This window comes from Poecilia mexicana, unplaced genomic scaffold (genome assembly GCF_051168715.1).
Source record: "Poecilia mexicana isolate PSO_F unplaced genomic scaffold, ASM5116871v1 scaffold_15, whole genome shotgun sequence".
NCBI lineage: Eukaryota > Metazoa > Chordata > Actinopteri > Cyprinodontiformes > Poeciliidae > Poecilia > Poecilia mexicana.
The window spans coordinates 204149-221678 of NW_028263384.1; the positions used below are offsets into that span (position 1 = coordinate 204149).

The window sequence follows — 17530 nt, forward strand, 5'->3', positions numbered from 1 at the left end:
TGAAGACAGTCCTCCCCAGATTTCACCAACACGTCTCCTGCCACACCAGAGGAGACAAGACCCTGGACCATGTCTACTCCAATCTGACTGGAGCTTACAAGGCGACACCCCTCCCCCACATTGGACAATCAGATCATCTCTCCCTGTTCCTCACACCTCGGTACTCACCACTCATCCAACATGTGAAACCCACTGTGAGGACAGTAAAGGTGTGGCCAGGGGGGTCAGACGCTCCAGGATCGGTTCAGGAATACAGATTGGAATACTTTCCACCACACAGACTTGGATCAGTACGCCTCATCTGTACTGGACCACATCTCCACTACCATAGACTCCGTCACCACCCATAAATGCATCACCATGTACCCCAACCAGAAACCCTGGATGAACCGAGATGTTCGTCTCCCGCTGAAGGCCCGCAACATCGCCTTCAGGTCAGGGGATGCACAGACCTACAGTGCAGCCAGGGCTGAGCTGAAGAGGGGAATCAAGAAGGCCAAACACCACTACAAAAAGAAGGTGGAGGATCACTTTTCCAACTCCAACCCCCGATGTATGTGGCAAGGCCTTCAGATTCTCACAGACTACAAGAACCCCAACACCTCCCCCGCCTCCTCTGATGTCTCCGTCCTCAACGAGCTTAACAACTTCTATGCTCGTTTTGAGAGAGGGAACACCACAACTGCAACCAAGGCAACCACCACCTCAGACCAAAAGCCACTGATTCTCCTCTCCACTGACGTAGGAGCGGCTCTGAGCAGGATTAAATCCCACAAGGCTGCGGGTCCTGATGGCATACCTGGACGTGTCCTTAGAGCGTGCTCTGAGGAGCTGGCAGGAGTGCTGACGGATATCTTCAACCTGTCCCTGGCCCGCGCTGTGGTACCGACCTGCTTCAAGTCTACCTCCATCATCCCAATTCCCAAGAATTCCAACCCAACCCGACTCAATGACTACCGCCCGGTAGCCCTCACCCCCATTATCACCAAGTGCTTGGAGCGGCTGGCCATAGCACACCTCAGATCTTGTCTCCCCGCCACACTGGATGCCCACCAATTTGTATACAGGCAGAACAGGAGCACAGAGGACGCAGTCTCCATAGCGCTGCACTCTGTCCTTTCTCATCTGGACAGCAAGAACACTTACACCAGAATGCTGTTCTTAGACTTTAGTTCAGCATTTAACACTGTCATTCCATCACAACTCATTACCAAACTCACAGACCTAGGCATCAGTTCACTCATGTGCAACTGGCTGCTCAACTTCCTGACCAGTCGACCCCAACATGTCCGGCTGGATAATCACTTCTCATCCACCATCATCATAAACACCAGAGTGCCACAAGGCTGTGTGATGAGTCCCTTCCTCTACTCCATCCTCACCTACGACTGCAGACCTGTCCATGGCTCAAACGCCATCATCAAGTTTGCAGATGACACCACGGTGATTGGCCTCATCAGAGACAACGATGAGGCTGCCTACAGGGAGGAGGTGGACCGTCTAGCTGAATGGTGCGACAAAAACAACCTGCAGCTGAACACAGAGAAGACCAAGGAGCTCATCGTGGACTTCAGGAGGAACGCTGACCTACACCCACCCATCCACATCAAGGGGACAGAGGTGGAGCGTGTGGACAGCTTTAAGTTCCTGGGGGTCCACATATCCGAGGACCTGACCTGGACAACCAGCTGCTCCAAACTCATGAAGAAGGCACACCAGCACCTCTTCTTCATGAGGACCCTGAGGAAGAACCATCTGTCCTCAGAGATTATCACGAACTTCTACCGCTGCACCATCGAGAGCATCCTCACCAACTGTATTACAGTTTGGTATGGGAACTGCTCTGTCTCTGACCAGAAGGCGCTGCAGAGGGTGGTGAAAACTGCCCAGCACATTGCCGGGGCACCGCTCCCTGCCATTAAGGACATCTTCAGGAAGAGGTATCTGAAAAGGGCTGGGAAAATCACCAAGGACCTCACATACACTCTTCTCCCTCCTGCCCTCTGGGAGGCGTTGCTTCATAAGCTGAGGAAAGATTGGTGTGGTGTTTCTATTCCTGGGTGTCTCTTTAAAGTTGTCAGCTTATGCTGATGATCTAATAGTTTTTGTAAACGAGCAGGAAGATATTGATGTTTTAGTCAACACTGTTCTTCTTTTTGGCTGCTTCTGCTAAAATAAACTGGAGAAAGAGTGAGGCTATCGCTGTTGGGAGTTGGTTGGGGGATCAACTCAGTCTGCCTGGAGACCTAGTGTGGAGAAAAGGTGGGCTTAATTAGGGGTCTTTTTAGGTAGTGAAATTTTTGTGCAAAAAAAATTGGGAAAATGTTTTAGATAATGTTAAGGGTCAACTTTTGAAATGGAAATGGATTTTACCTAAAATGTCATATAGAGGAAGAGTTCTTGTTATTAATAATTTAGTTTCTTCCGCCATGTGGCACCGGTTGATGTGTGTTGATCCTCCAGTTTCTCTTTTATCAAATGTTCAAAGGGTTCTGGTGGATTTTTTGGGGATAAACTTCATTGGATTCCTCAAATTATTATCTTTCTGCCGAGAGAGGAAGGTGGACAGGGCCGGGTCCATCTGGCCAGCAGAGGTGCTGCTTTTCGTTTTCAGTTCATTCAGAGATGCTCACAGGACCCACAGACCTGGTGTGGAGGAGGATATCGTGCTGCATTCTTCGGAGATTTGGTGGCATGGGTCTGGATCTGCCTCTCTTTCTGATGGACTCCAGCAAACTGAACTCTTCTCTTCTCACAGGTTTTTATAAGAGTGTTTTCTCTGTGTGGACTTTGCAGAGGAAGGAGAGGCAGCAGCAGGCTGAGTCTCTGCACTGGCTGCTCCAAGAACCGGTTTTGTTCGGGAGTTTGCTGGATTGTCCTGTTTGGGGCAGAAAAACCTTATCCAAACTTATCCACACTGCAAATGTCTATTGCTTTGGGAGGGTGGTAGAGATGACTGGACCTCAACTGGATGATCCTGTGGAATAAAATCTGTTAGAGTTGTTGGTCAGCTTTTGAGCTACTGGAAACACAAGTTAAGTGAATATGAATGTTCCCTTTTGACCGATTATTATGAAGATACTGTGTTACCAAATCAACTGGACCCGTTTCCATCCATCCGACTGTTTCCTGGGAATAAGAACTGCTCTGGTCCTTTACTGGATTCGGTGGACAGTAAAGGACTCTTCCTACAAGGAGCTTCTGGGAAAATTATCTATAGGCTGTTTGAAAAACTCTCAATCAAAACAAACTGAATGGACGCAGTGACACAGTATGGAGATCTCATCTCTCCTTAACACCTGAAATCAAACCTGAATGGGAATCGTTGTATAAAACATGCAGATTTACAGTGGAGAATCCTTCATGGTATTGTAAAACTCTTGTTTCTGTTATTAATCCTGCTGTAGGAGAAAAATGTCCATTTTGTGAACAGAGGGAAACAGTGTTTAATTGTTTTTCTGACTGTGTTCGTCTGTCAGCTCTTTTTGTGCTTTTGAGAACTATTTTCAACAGATTTGGCAAAGTTTTCACTAAACAGGGTTTTATATGTGGTGTTAAATTCACACGCCAAAGAAAGAGTAAATGTCAGCTGATAAACTTTTTGTTAGGACAGGCTAAAATGGCCGTGTACATAAGCAGAAAGAGGAAGGTGGAGGAAGAGTTGAATATTGACGTGGTTTCTTTATTTGTGAACCTGGTGAAGTCTAGGCTATTGCTTGAATTTAATTTTTATAAATCAGTTTCAGATTTAGATACTTTTTGTCACACTTGGAGTTATGGGGAAGTAATTTGTAGTGTGGAGAAGGAGAAATCATTTGTGGAAGGGTGTTAATGTAATGCTTTGTGTGGTGTGTGTTTTGTTTTTCTGTTTGTTGTTTTTTTCTGTTACATATTTTGTGATACTATGTCGAGTACCATATTTTCCACACTATAAGGCGCATGCTAAAACATACGGTCAACAAAAGAAAATAAAGATAACTGAATCCACATCCATCAAAGTCCTCCTCTTCTTATCTGAATTGAACTGCATGTTTCGCCATCAAACATGCCAGGCTCCCTCTCATCATTGTCGGAGTCGGACTCGTTTCCAGGTGGCTGTTCAGCAACGATGCGGCTTTAGTGAAGCTCAGACAGTTAAGGCCGATGCATTAGCCAGGCATCCACCATCCATTGGTGGTGTAACTCGCCCGGCGCCGCCTCCCATCTCAGTAAACGTGTGTTCGCAGTCTGCCGTCCATCACTCCCACGCCGCTCAACTTCTTTTTGAACGGCCTGTTTACACCGATGTCCAGCGGTTGGAGTTCTTCTGTTAATCCTCCAGGAATGACGGCAAACTCCGAAACAGTTTGCTTCCCTTCCCTTTTCACAGTAGCAGTGAGATGGGCGCGCATGGAGTCGCAGATGAACAGGGACGGTGATGCGTGGAAAAACCGATCTGGTTTTTACCGAGGCTATGCTGCAGAACTCGGACAACAATCTCTGATTGGTTTATCGCTGCTGGCATACGAACTTTACACTTTACGTCTCTGTTTCAGGGACAGATTTTGGAATTCAGCGCACACATAAAGTGAACTGGTGATTTTTGAGAAAATTTAAGGTTTTTAGGTGCCTTATAGTCTGGAAAATACGGTATTTATTGAAAAATAAATGAATTATTAAAATATCTCTCTCTCTCTCTCCATCGCTCTCTTTCTGAGGCCTGGGAGCTTCAGGTTCTCCTCCAGTATCTTGGCTGTGCCTAGAACTGCACATTTCTGGACTGAGATGTCTGATGTTGTGCCACTGCTCCAGTTTGGGGGTGACTGCCCCGAGGGCCCCGATGACCACCACTGTGGTCTTCATCTTCCAGGCCTTCTCCAGTTCCTCTCTGAGGCCCTGGTATTTCTCCAGTTTCTCCTTTTTCCTGATGTTGTGGTCACTAGGTATTGCTACATCCACCACAACGGCTTTCCTCTGTTCTTTATCCACCACCACAATGTCCGGTTGGTTTGCCATTACCATCTTGTCTGTCTGGATCTGGAAGTCCCACAGGATCTTAGCTCGGTCATTCTCCACCACCTTTGGGGGTGTTCCCCACTTTGACCTCGGGGCTTCCAGTCCATATTCTGCACAGATGTTCCTGTACACTATGCCCGCCACTTGGTTATGTCGTTCCATGTACGCTTTCCCTGCCAGCATCTTGCACCCTGCTGTTATGTGCTGGACTGTCTCAGAGGCCTCCTTGCACAACCTACACCTTGGGTCTTGTCTGGTGTGGTAGATCTGAGCCTCTATTGCTCTGGTGTTTAGGGTCTGTTCCTGGGCGGCCAGGATGAGGGCCTCTGTGCTGTCCTTGAGTCCAGCTTTTTCTCACACTCACTAGTCCTCTGCCTCCTTCCTTACGGCTTGTGTACAGTCTCAGGGTGCTGGATTTGGGGTGGAACCCTCCATGCATGGTTAGTAGCTTCCGAGTCTTAACATCCGTGGCCTTTATCTCTTCCATTGGCCAGCTAATTATTCTGGCAGGGTATCTGATTACTGGTAAGGCATAGCTGTTTATTGCGCGGATCTTGTTCTTGCCATTGAGCTGGCTTCTCAGGACTTGCCTTATTCGTTGGAGGTATTTGGCTGTGGCTCCTTTCCTTGTGACCTCATCGAGGTTGCCATTTGCTTGTGGTATTCCCAGGTACTTGTAACTGTGCTCTATGTCTGCTATTGTTCCTTCTGGGAGTGAGACCCCTTCTGTGTGGATGACCTTCCCTCTCTTTGTAACTATCCGGCCACACTTCTCTAGTCCGAATGACATCCCAATGTCAGTGCTGTAGATCCTGGTAGTGTGGATCAGTGAGTCCATGTCTCACTCGCTCTTGGCGTACAGCTTGATGTCATCCATGTAGAGGAGGTGACTGATGGTGGCCCCATTCTTGAGTCGGTATCCGTAGCCAGTCTTGTTGATGATTTGGCTGAAAGGGTTCAGGCCTGTGCAGAACAGCAGTGGGGACAGAGCATCTCCTTGGTATATGCCACATTTGATGGACACTTGTGCAAGTGGTTTGCAGTTAGCTTCAAGGGTGGTTTTCCACAGCCCCATCGAGTTTGCAATGAAGGCTCTTAGAGTCCTATTGATGTTGTACATCTCTAAGCATTCAATGATCCAGGTGTGTGGCATTGAGTCATAGGCTTTCTTGTAATCAATCCAAGCGGTGCACAGGTTGGTGTGTCGGGTTTTACAGTCTCGGGTGACTGTGTGGTCTACAAGGATTTGGTGTTTGGCTCCTCTGCTATTTATGCCGATGCCCTTCTGTGCCGTGCTCATGTATTCATCCATGTGCCCGCTTATCTTAGCTGCTATGATGCCTGACATGAGCTTCCATGTTGTAGAGAGACAGGTTATCGGCTGATAGTCGGATGGGACTGAACCCTTTGAGGGGTCCTTCTGGATCAGGATTGTACGCCCTTCAGTTAACCATTCAGGGTGAGTCCCATTTTGTAGCAGCTGGTTCAGTTGAGCTGCCAGTCGCTCATGGAGGGCAGTGAGTTTCTTTAGCCAGTAGGCATGGATCATGTCAGGCCCTGGTGCTGTCCAGTTTTTCATACCCGAGACTCTTTCTTGGACATTTGCCACAGTGATGGTTACCGGGGCTTGTTCAGGGAGGTTGCTGTGGTCCTCTCGTAGAGAGGTTAGCCACTGTGCATTGCTGTTGTGGGACGCCTCCCTTTCCCATATGCCTTTCCAGTATTGTTCAGTCTCCAGCCTTGGTGGGTCTGCTCTGTTGTTATTACCCTGCCATTGAGAGTACACTTTAGCTGGTTGGGTGGAGAAGAGCCGGTTAATCCTCCTGGCTTTATTCTCCCTTGTGTATCTCTTTAGGCGGCTGGCCAAGGCTTGGAGCCTTTGTTTGGCAGTTTCGAGTGCTTCAGGTATGGGCATCTGGCTGTACTTCTTAGGTACTGATCTTTTCATTGCACCTCTTTGGAGCTCTGACAGTTGGCTCACTTCCCTCCTTGTTATCTTGATCTTAGCCTCTAACCATCTTTTCCATGGTGGATATTGGATCTCATGGTTGCTCTTATAGCCAAGCATCTCAAGGATCACTGATGCTGAGTTGTATATCAGTTCATTGGTTTCAGTTATGGTGTTGGTAGGGATCGTTCTCAATGAGACTTTCTGATGGTACTTCACTCAGCCGTTGTAATTGGCGTCGGGTTTGCCTGGTGTTCATTCGGGCCATGATTCTTTCTCTCAGGTCAGTTGCTGCCTCGTTCAGCTTTGATAGTTTGTTCATTACTGTGGCTGCATACCCAAACTCTGGATGGGGAGATGGAGTTGACCCGGCGTCCTCGCTCCTCCCCCTTGCTGTAGCATTTGTGTTGTACCTCGTCAATCTCAAGTTGTGATAGCAGTTGCCGTTTGCGGATGTTGGAACACTGAGCTACTAGTTGTTTGGCAGTTAGTGTCGACTGGGGGTGTCGAAGTAACCATTCCTCCCACAGTCTTTGCATGTAGCCCTTCTGATTGGGTTACTTGAGTAGTAGCATTCCAACATATCCAGGTTTTCACCTCTCGCCCATTTCCGTCTTGTTCCAGTAGCCCATTTTTCATCAAGGTTCTCTGGTTCCCCAGCACCTGACGCAGACCTTGTTTAGCCGGGCGACGTCTGAGCCGGCATGTCGTGCTTATCAATGTCTCTCATACCACACCAACTTTATTTATAAAGCACTTTAAAACAACCACAGCTGATACAAAGTGCTGCACATTAAAACACCACATAACTAAAAAACAAAAACAAAAAAACAACTCTTACAGTTTAAAAACAAACAATTTAAATCTGGATCCTGCTGGAGTTGAAAGCCAAGTAAAATTGATAGGTTTTAAGACGAGCTTTAAAAGTGGACAGTGAAGGGGCCTCTCTGACCTGCAAAGGCAAGTCGCTCCATATGGGGCCCCTGACAGAGGAAGCCCTGTCCCCTCTGAGCTTCCTGCTGGACCTCGGTTCCTCCAGGAGCAGCTGATCTGCTGACCTGAGAGACCGATGGGGTATGTAGGGGTCAAGAAGCTCAGAGAGGTAAGCCGGGGCCAGATTATGTAGCGATTTAAAAACAGACATAAGAATTTTAAAATGAATCCTAAAATATACAGGCAGCCAGTGAAGTGAGGTCAGGTCAGGGGTCAGGGGTTACCTGCTCCCTGTCGAGTTCCTGTCCTAAGTGGTGCAGCAGCATCTGAACCAGCTGCAGACGTGAGAGCAGCGACTGACTGACTCCCAGATAAAGTGAGTTACTGTAATCCAGTCGAGTCGAAATAAAAGCCTGGATCACTGTTTCAAAATGCTGCCTGGAAAGAAAAGATTTCACTGACGCCAATCGCCTTAAATGATAAAAGCTGGACTTAACCACGGCTCTAATTTGGCCGTCCAATCTGAGATCATGTCCACCTTAAAACCAAGATCTGTAATAACAGGTTTAAAATAAACCTCCAAGGGTCCCAGGTCCACAGAGGAGGACTCACAGGAGCCACTGGGTCCAAACACCATCACCTCTGTTTTCTTTTCATTAAATTTAAAAAGTTCAAGGCCAACCAAGCTTTAATATCACCTGGACATGCCAGGAGATGTTTGATGGAATGGACATACCTCCTGGTATGAGGTAGGCTATAGCTCAAAGGGTCTTGCCTAAGGACCCACACTGGATAGCTCAATTTTACTGTTGTATCTTTGACCCGGCCTGGAATCGAACCCGGGTCTCCTCAGTGGAAGTCGGGTGACTTACCTATTGAGTTGGGTGACTTTCATTTTTTATGTGTGTGTGTGTGTGTGTCTATATATATATATATATATATATATATATATATATATATATATATATATATATATATATATATATATATATATATATACACACTCTAGCTCCACCACTACTTATTTCTCTTTCTTTCCTCCCACTCTTGTTTCTCTCTATCCCCTTTCTTCTTTGATAAACCATCTCCAATCACATTCCTCCATGCTCACAGAGTGTGTGTGTGACAGTAATCTGATTACAGCTGCAGGTCGCCCGCAGCAACACCTTTTGTCCTGCGATGTGAAGCTGCGCTGTCGGAGCTCAAAGCTCAGTTAAATTTAAACACGGCGACACAAAGCGCATCTGACGGCTTCCACTGCAGCACCGAGGCAACACACACACACACACACACACACATACACACACACACACACACACACCAGCATTCTGCAGCTCAGAGGAACAAGGTGGTTCCATTAGAACCTGACCCAATTCCAGATTGGCCCCACCCACCGCTTCTTAATTGTCCCAATCACTGGTTGCCCCACAGCTGTCCACATGGCAACTGTTTCCGTGGTAACACTTGGCAGAACGACTGTAGGAGGTTCTGCCAGGTGTGAGGGTGGGCGGCGTGCCCAGGGCTACCTGACAGGGGCGCCGCGGCTCTGAGCAGGCTTCAGCAGGACAGTGACAGACGAGTCAGTCTGGTTGAGAGGGGACTCCTGGTCATAGGGTGGCATCAGGGGGGCTGCAGGTAAATAACAAGAGGGGGTTAGAGACAGGGGCATCTTCACCAGAACAACAAACCAGAGCTGACGGACCGGAGATCCTGGTGGTGAACTGGGTGATAACTGGGGGCCCAAAGCCCTTGATGGTCGAAGCTCTTATTGTGAAGGAGTAGGTGGAGCCTGGCAACAGCCCCGAGAACACATGGCTCGTCTCATTGGCCGCCTTCAGCACCTTGCCGCTCTGATTGGACAGGTCAAACTCTGTGTCGAAAGAGCTCAGAGCTTTGTAGGTAATCTGTGGAGAGAGTAGCGTGAGCGCCTGGCGGCCGCACCTCAGCTTTGAGAGAAATGCGGATGTTCTGACCTCGTAGTGGCGGATCAGGCCGTAGGCGTGCTGTGGTTCCCTCCAGCTCAGCCCGATCTGCTGCTCATAGCTGCGGCCCAGGATGGAGTCCACTGGGACCGCACCAGGCACTACAACCACAACCACAAACCGGGTCAGGACTGGGTCAGAACGCAGAACCCGGCCCACACAGACCCACAGAAACCCACTAAGACCCACAGAGACAGCAGGGCTGAGCTCAAATCGTGACACCGCACCTACTAATGGCACTTCCGGTGGCAGGTGTCATTACGCGCCACAAGTGCCACTGTTTTCGGGTCTAGCTGTCAGTGTTGCCACTGACCTCGGCTGACCTCAGCTGACCTCGGCTGACCTCGGCACTTCATACTGGCACTTCCGCTGACACCTGCCATTAGTGCCACTGTTTTCGGGGCTAGCCGTAAGTGTTAGCTTACGACTAACACTTACGTAAGCTAACACTTACGGCTAAGTGTTAGCTTACGTAACACTTCGGAAAATGGACTACATATCCCATGATGCTTTATTACTAGTGGAAGAACTTGAAGACAGACGAATTAATCAAATACACAGCAGGTATCAGGGATGCCATTGGTTTCAGCACCTTTGTAACAGCTGAGTCTGGCCTCCACTAGAGCTGCTGTTTGGTGTCCAGGATGTTTCAGAGCTGTCACAACCGGTGCCGATGTTTTGGGGGATGGCAGTGACAGTTTTTGGAAAACGTGTTACTTATATTGCCTGTTTATACATTTTTATTTCAATGGTAATTGTATTGGTTAATTATCCTTGAATATTTTTGACTTAATTTAAATGAAGGAAGATGGCCAAAGTAATTGAATCCACCACTTAGTGTCACTATTACAGTGGAACCTGTTGAACCCCGTTGGGTTGCCAGATTGGGCTTTGGCCAAGATGGAAATACGTAGTAGTTGTGTAAAACGTATATTGTAGAAATTAATAAAGTTTGAAAAATAATTTTAAGCGTAATGATTATAATTTCTCATGGATGAATGATTTCAGAGGGATTTTATAATACACAAATATTTTAGTTCTTGGCTATTGAAAACTTAAATCATATGTTATTGCTGTTTGAAGTATTTACATACAATGGCTAATAAATATTGACAAATCAATTACTATGCATATACTTTGCGACATAAACTTTAAAAAATGTTGAAACATATCTGCCAAATAAAATAATATGTAAGCAGCAAAATTTTCTTTGAAAAAAGCATTTACATCTTAAGTATAACCCAAAGTAATTTTTATTTCTAAAATTATGTAACAATCTTGTTCTTAATGCTGCTTAGGATTCACACATTGTCAAAGTTTTGAGGTGTAAATACTTTGTGTTTTGACTTATCAATATTCAATATTGGTGTAAAAACTTGAAGGTGGTTTAACTTGAAAGTGAAAGTCCTCCTGCTGCCTTGAAAATGCTGTTGAAATGCATTTTGTAGCTCAGATTTTAGTCATTTTCTCATCTTTGAATAAGAAACTTTGAAGACAATGAACAGAACCAGAAACAAACACAGAGAAGCAACCTTCATGTATGACACACAAATCTGTAATGTACTTGACAAATAATGAAAAATTGCGGGGATTAAATTTAATAAATAAAAACAAGTAATAACTATTTAAAAATGGTTAACAGGCATTTTTGGAAAATTATGATAACATGTTTTTTGAAAAATTGCATTATCTTAAATAAAACACTTAAAGTTATAGTGGCTGCCTGGTCTATTAGATAATAGACCAGGCAGCCACTGTAACTTATGACACCCTGTGAACTGTCATGGAACCAGGCTGAACATAATGTCACTCTGGAATTGTCAATATCTCATGTTGCCACTGTCACTAATATTAACTAATAAGTCAATATTAGTGAACTTACCCGGTTTAATAATCAATAGCATTATATTAAGGTCACTGTATAAAAATAATTATAATCCGGAACTGACAGGAGCTTGTCAGCACTGACATACCATGGCAACCGAGTGTCAGTTGTAGTGGTAGGTACCTAGTGGTAGCTATTATCAGCTGTTGCAGAAGAGGTCCCATCTGACAGTGCAGGAGTTGTCTTTCTCTGTTAAGTCTGAACACCGGCTGTATATTTAAATATGTATGAGAATTATGTTGTAATTAAGATATATTTTATTTCTATTTGTTTGAACTAAAGTTATTCATATGCTACATTCTGTCTGAAACAGATAGAGAATGAGGTTAGCAGCCTGTGGCACCCATGGCCACCTTACTTGTGCCACCTTACAGAGTGGTAAGGTGGCACAAGTGACACCTTATGGCAGCTGTCAACATGTTTTCACTGAGGCTCTTTATTGGAAACTGAAATTTGAGACTGTATACAAATAGACCAGGGCATATTTGCTTTTTTGAAGGAACACAACATTATACTTTGTGCCAGATCCACCGTTGTTTTAATTAATTATAAATTCATTCATATTAAATCTGACACAGAAGCTGTCACCAAAGAATATTCTATTCCTATTCTATTGTTTTCCCCACGAAGCATATTTAAATATGCTTAACTATGTATAATACAATTAAAAATACTTTAAAAATACAACTGTTTATAAATATAGCTGCTTGTATAAGGTTTCCAGTAACAAAACAGCGTGTTATGAAAGATTAAATGCTTAAATACGTCATTGTGCCTGTCAAACGTATAACACTGAGTGGAGCGGTCGACCGCTCTAAGATGGCCGCCCTAAATCTCGTCAACGAAAATAGGCGAGAGCGGTCCGTGAGGCGTGGGAGGTGCCAGTATGAGGTGCAGAAGTCAGCCGAGGTCAGTGGCAACACTGACAGCTAGTACCGAAAACAGTGGCACTTGTGGCGCATAATGACACCTGCCACCGGTAGTGCCATTAGTAGGTGCGGTGTCACGATTTGCGCCTGCTGTCTCTCCACTGAGACCCACTGACACCCACCCAGACCCACAGAAACCGACTGAGACCCACAGACACCCACTCATACCCACTGAGACCCACACAGACCCACAGAGACCCACTCAGACCCACTGAGACCCACACAGACCCACTGACACCCACCCAGACCCACAGAAACCGACTGAGACCCACAGACACCCACTCATACCCACTGAGACCCACACAGACCCACAGAGACCCACTCAGACCCACTGAGACCCACACAGACCCACAGACACCCACTCAGACCCACTGAGACCCACACAGACCCACAGACACCCACTCATACCCACTGAGACCCACACAGACCCACAGAGACCCACACAGACCCACTGAGACCCACACAGACCCACAGAGACCCACTCAGCATCGTACCGTCCTGATCAGTCAGCACCAGCAGCTCTTCACTCTCCTTGTGTCCCTCCTGGTTGCTTAGCAACAGCTTCAGGCTGACGTTGGTGAATGGCGGAAGGTTACGCACGGTGTGCTGCGGCTGCGCACTCATAGTGTCCGACACCACCTCCTCCCCTACCTGCTCCTTCACCTCCCTGCAGGAGACAGAGGCTGAGGTCCACCTACTGGCCACGCCCACTCACTGGCCCCGCCCACTGTTATCATTGTGGTTCCCACCCTGCTTACCTGGTGGCTCCTGCAGGCCGGTAGCGGTACTGCACGGTCAAATTGTAGCGGTGGCAGCGCGTCACGTTGTATCCGAACGGCTGCCATCGGACCGTCACCTGTTTGGACTGAACATCTGCCACCAGGAGGCGCCGCGGGCCGTGCATCGGATCTGACAAACACAACAGCCAACAATGAGACGCCGTGATTGTCGCATCAGGGCTTTACCCCCTCAAGGCTTCACTCTCCCTCCAGACTTTACCCCCCATCCAGGCTTTACTGCCTTAGCGGCCTCTACCACTGGGCTCAGCCAGTTTTCTGTGGTTCCTCTGCTAAGGTTCTGTGACCTGTCTGGACGGTCCAACAGGTCAATTTTACTAATGGGTGCAACCATCCTGTCACCGGACTGGAACCATGTGGAGGGAACCGCTGTGTTATTGTAATCCCAGGCCTCCAGAACTTTCAACTTCATCTGAGATGGAGATTATAGGAGCGCACTGAGCGGGCTCAGATACACACCTAGACACACGTAGACACACCTAGACACAAACACAAAAATAGCAGCCAATCTGAGTTCAGTATTTCTGTGTTTCTGGATGACAGACAGAGATCCACTCAGAGGAGGAATGATGGATGAAAGTAGCTCAGAGCAATTTCTCCGGACAAAAACTGCCTCCCTGTGTGTGTGCGCATGCAGAACAATACTTTTCCTGTTCTCTCTTACCTTTCATCTGTGTGTGGTCGATGAAGGCTGCTCACAAACTTCCTGTTATTGAGCTGTGGCTGCGCACACACGCACACACAACACACACACACACACGCACACACACACACGCACGCACGCACGCACGCACGCACGCACGCACGCACGCACGCACACACACACAACACACACACACACACACACACACACACACACAACACACACACACACACCCTCTGAGGCTGTTAGTGCACCACTTGTGAGCTTCTTCTCGATTGTGGGATGAAAGACGGACAGAGCTAAAACCCTGCTGCATGTAGAGCACACACACCGTCACACACGCACTAACATCGCCATGGCAACAATTGGAGTTGGGGTTCAAGGAGAGAAGGAGGGGCTGAGTTGGATCCTATTACCCATAATCCACGGGGGGAAGAGAAAGCCGCCTCATGAAATCCTTCAATTCCTCAAAGAAGAAATGTTTCTGAGTGACAGTTGGACACGTCTCTGTTGGACATGTCTCTGTTGGACACGTCTCTGTTCGACATGTCTCTGTTGGACACGTCTCTGTTCGACATGTCTCTGTTGGACACGTCTCTGTTGGACACCTCTCTCTGTTGGACACGTCTCTGTTGGACACGTCTCTGTTGGACACCTCTCTCTGTTGGACACGTCTCTGTTGGACACCTCTCTCTGTTGGACACGTCTCTGTTGGACACCTCTCTCTGTTGGACACGTCTCTGTTGGACACGTCTCTGTTGGACACCTCTCTCTGTTGGACACGTCTCTGTTGGACACCTCTCTCTGTTGGACACGTCTCTGTTGGACACGTCTCTGTTGGACACCTCTCTCTGTTGGACATGTCTCTGTTGGACATGTCTCTGTTGGACACGTCTCTGTTGGACATGTCTCTGTTGGACACGTCTCTGTTGGACATGTCCCTGTCCAGGAGCATTTCAAGCAGCCACTTGTTGCGTTGGAACTAATGGAACCAAACGGCGTTCTGTTCTGGCTCCATATTTAAGCAACCAAGTCTTCAAGTCCAAACGGGTCGGCAGGAGACTCGGTCTGGACCCGTCTTCAGGAACGGTTTATTTGGTTCCGATGGAGGTGATGCAGAGCGGTTCCTGTCCACTGTCGCCATGTGCTTCCTGAGGAGGCGGGAGCTAATGCCTGATGCAATCAGCCGGATCCAACCAAAGATCTGGACTGGAATCAGTCGGACCGGGTTCCTCTGGAACAACAGGTGTTCAGGTTCTGCAGCGGCTCGGACCTCCAGAGTGTCGCTGACTCGCTGTTAAACGACTTGAGGTCTGATGACCCCTGCTGCACCATGTGACCCGCCTTCCTCCTCCAGTTCCTCCTCTTCCTCATTCTGCTCTTCCTCCTCCTCCAGATGACGTCTGACTGCTGAAAAGTCGCCGCCTCGCTCCTGACCTTTTCAGCCAACGCCACCCTGACTGATTGAAACAGATTTCCTACATGACTCTGGCATTCAGCCACTGACACACACACCTACACACCTACACACACACACACACACACACACACACACACACACACACACACACACACACACACACACACAGAGAGCAGCTGCTGTGAATGATATTTCCGACCTCGGTCTCAGATCTCCTGCTTCTCTAACATTCAGTGTGATAAGGACAGATAGCATGTAGCAGTGGCAGCGCCCCCTGCAGAAGATGCATTCAGGCACTTCCTGTAAATATGAGGACGTCTTGGATGAAGGTCAGAGGACAGAATCTCCATCGGTTGGTGTTGGTCATCTGAGGTCCACCACCAACATGCTGTTCTGACCTCTCTGGGCCACCGTACTCACATTTTGTAGATCAACGTTCCTTCAGAAACTAACTGACTTGATTCTACGCTGTAAGATCACAATGTTCAATTCAATCAAATACAACAAACCCCAACCCAGTCTGATCCGGTTCAGTTCCATCCAGTCCAGAACTGGAGCCCAACCTGTACACGGTGGCGGTGCGGTGTTTTCGCTGTGATGCGCGGCGAACAGAGCGTGAAAATCTGAGGTGGAAAAAGCCCGGATGGAGGGAAGTGAAATATTGATGGTGTTTTCCTGAGAGCCTGCAGACAAACGGACCATCGCGCTTTAATAGATGTTAACAGAACCGGGCTGGATCTCAGGACTGCAAGGTCTTCTGGTTCTGGTCAAGTTCTGAAGCCATGAGTTCAGCTGGTTCCGACCTCGGCTCCAGAACCTTCAGCAAGTTTATCTCAGGAACGTCTCCGGTTGGTCCACCAGAACTTTGGTCACATCAACAAGAATCATTTGGACCACACTTTAGGTTCTGCAGGTTCTGATTTCACCACACCATCCAGCTGCTGGTCCAATCAGAACCTCAGGATTAACGGACCGGTTCAGAGAATCTAGGACCAAACTGCTCTCTACAGATCGCCACAAAGAACCTGACAGTTGGTCCAGAACATCTACAACACAACCACCAGCTCCGGTCCAGAACAACCAGGTCAGGGTGGTGTGTGGTACTGCTACAAGTCTGGTTCTGGAGCAGAGGTCCAAACTCTGGATGTGTTTTACAGAACCAGAGGAACGGACCCTGAAGTTCCTCATTTCAGGTTCTTCCCACCGAAGCAGCTCTGGTACCAGGACCGGTTCTTCTCTGGTTTCATCCAGCAGATGTATGGACCTCCTGGTGTTAGGTTCTGGAGGAGGATCTGGGTCGGGGTGGAACCGGTGAAGATTTGATTTGGGTGCAAAAGTTCTTCTGGAGCCCCAGTCGGGTCTGGATGGATCAGCGGAGGATTTGAAGCTTCTGGATCAGAACCGATCAGAACCAAGCCAGAGGTTGGCGGCAGCAGATGTTTGTCACCAAGTCGAGTCGCCTGACTGAGCGCTGCATCCTAAAGCGGGTATGATGGGAACGCTCATTCATTATTAAAGACACACACACACACACACACACACACACACACACACACACACACACACACACACACACACACACACCACTGCTCCATAATTCATCTCCAGTCAGATGAATAAATAAAAGCAGCTGAAGACACAGATGAGTTTTATCAGAGTGAACATGATCGCTCAGAAGCTCACCGAGAGCCTGAGCTGCCAATCACTCACACACACACACACACGCACACACACACACACACACACGCGTCTTTTCATGTTTCTGCCTGTTTCCTGCTGTTCTCTCTGAGGAGCGTTTGTTTTTATCAGCTGACAGCTCAGACGGGTGGAGGTTATCACAGAGAACACCAACCTGTTGGAGAACCTCCACCTGCACCAGGCAGAGCAGAACCAGCAGAACCACCTGGTGCAGGTGGAGGTTCTGCTCATCTCACTAAATACCCACAACTTCCTCATTAGACGGTTATGCAGACCCAATCAGAACTGGTCCAACATGTT

General features: G+C 47.7%; 1 protein-coding gene across 3 annotated transcripts in view; it reads right to left on the reverse strand.

The window, feature by feature from the left end:
- Positions 1-17530, reverse strand: part of LOC106908549 (receptor-type tyrosine-protein phosphatase mu-like) — a 121473-nt gene that overhangs the window by 50842 nt on the left and 53101 nt on the right. For all 3 annotated transcript variants that reach the window (XM_088013253.1, XM_088013254.1, XM_088013252.1), the window contains exons 10-14: positions 13431-13581; positions 13167-13339; positions 9850-9959; positions 9579-9780; positions 9403-9505 (exon numbers count right to left, since the gene is read on the reverse strand). In XM_088013253.1, the coding sequence (XP_087869379.1) occupies positions 9403-9505; positions 9579-9780; positions 9850-9959; positions 13167-13339; positions 13431-13581 (739 nt within the window). The remainder of the gene's footprint in view (positions 1-9402; positions 9506-9578; positions 9781-9849; positions 9960-13166; positions 13340-13430; positions 13582-17530) is intronic.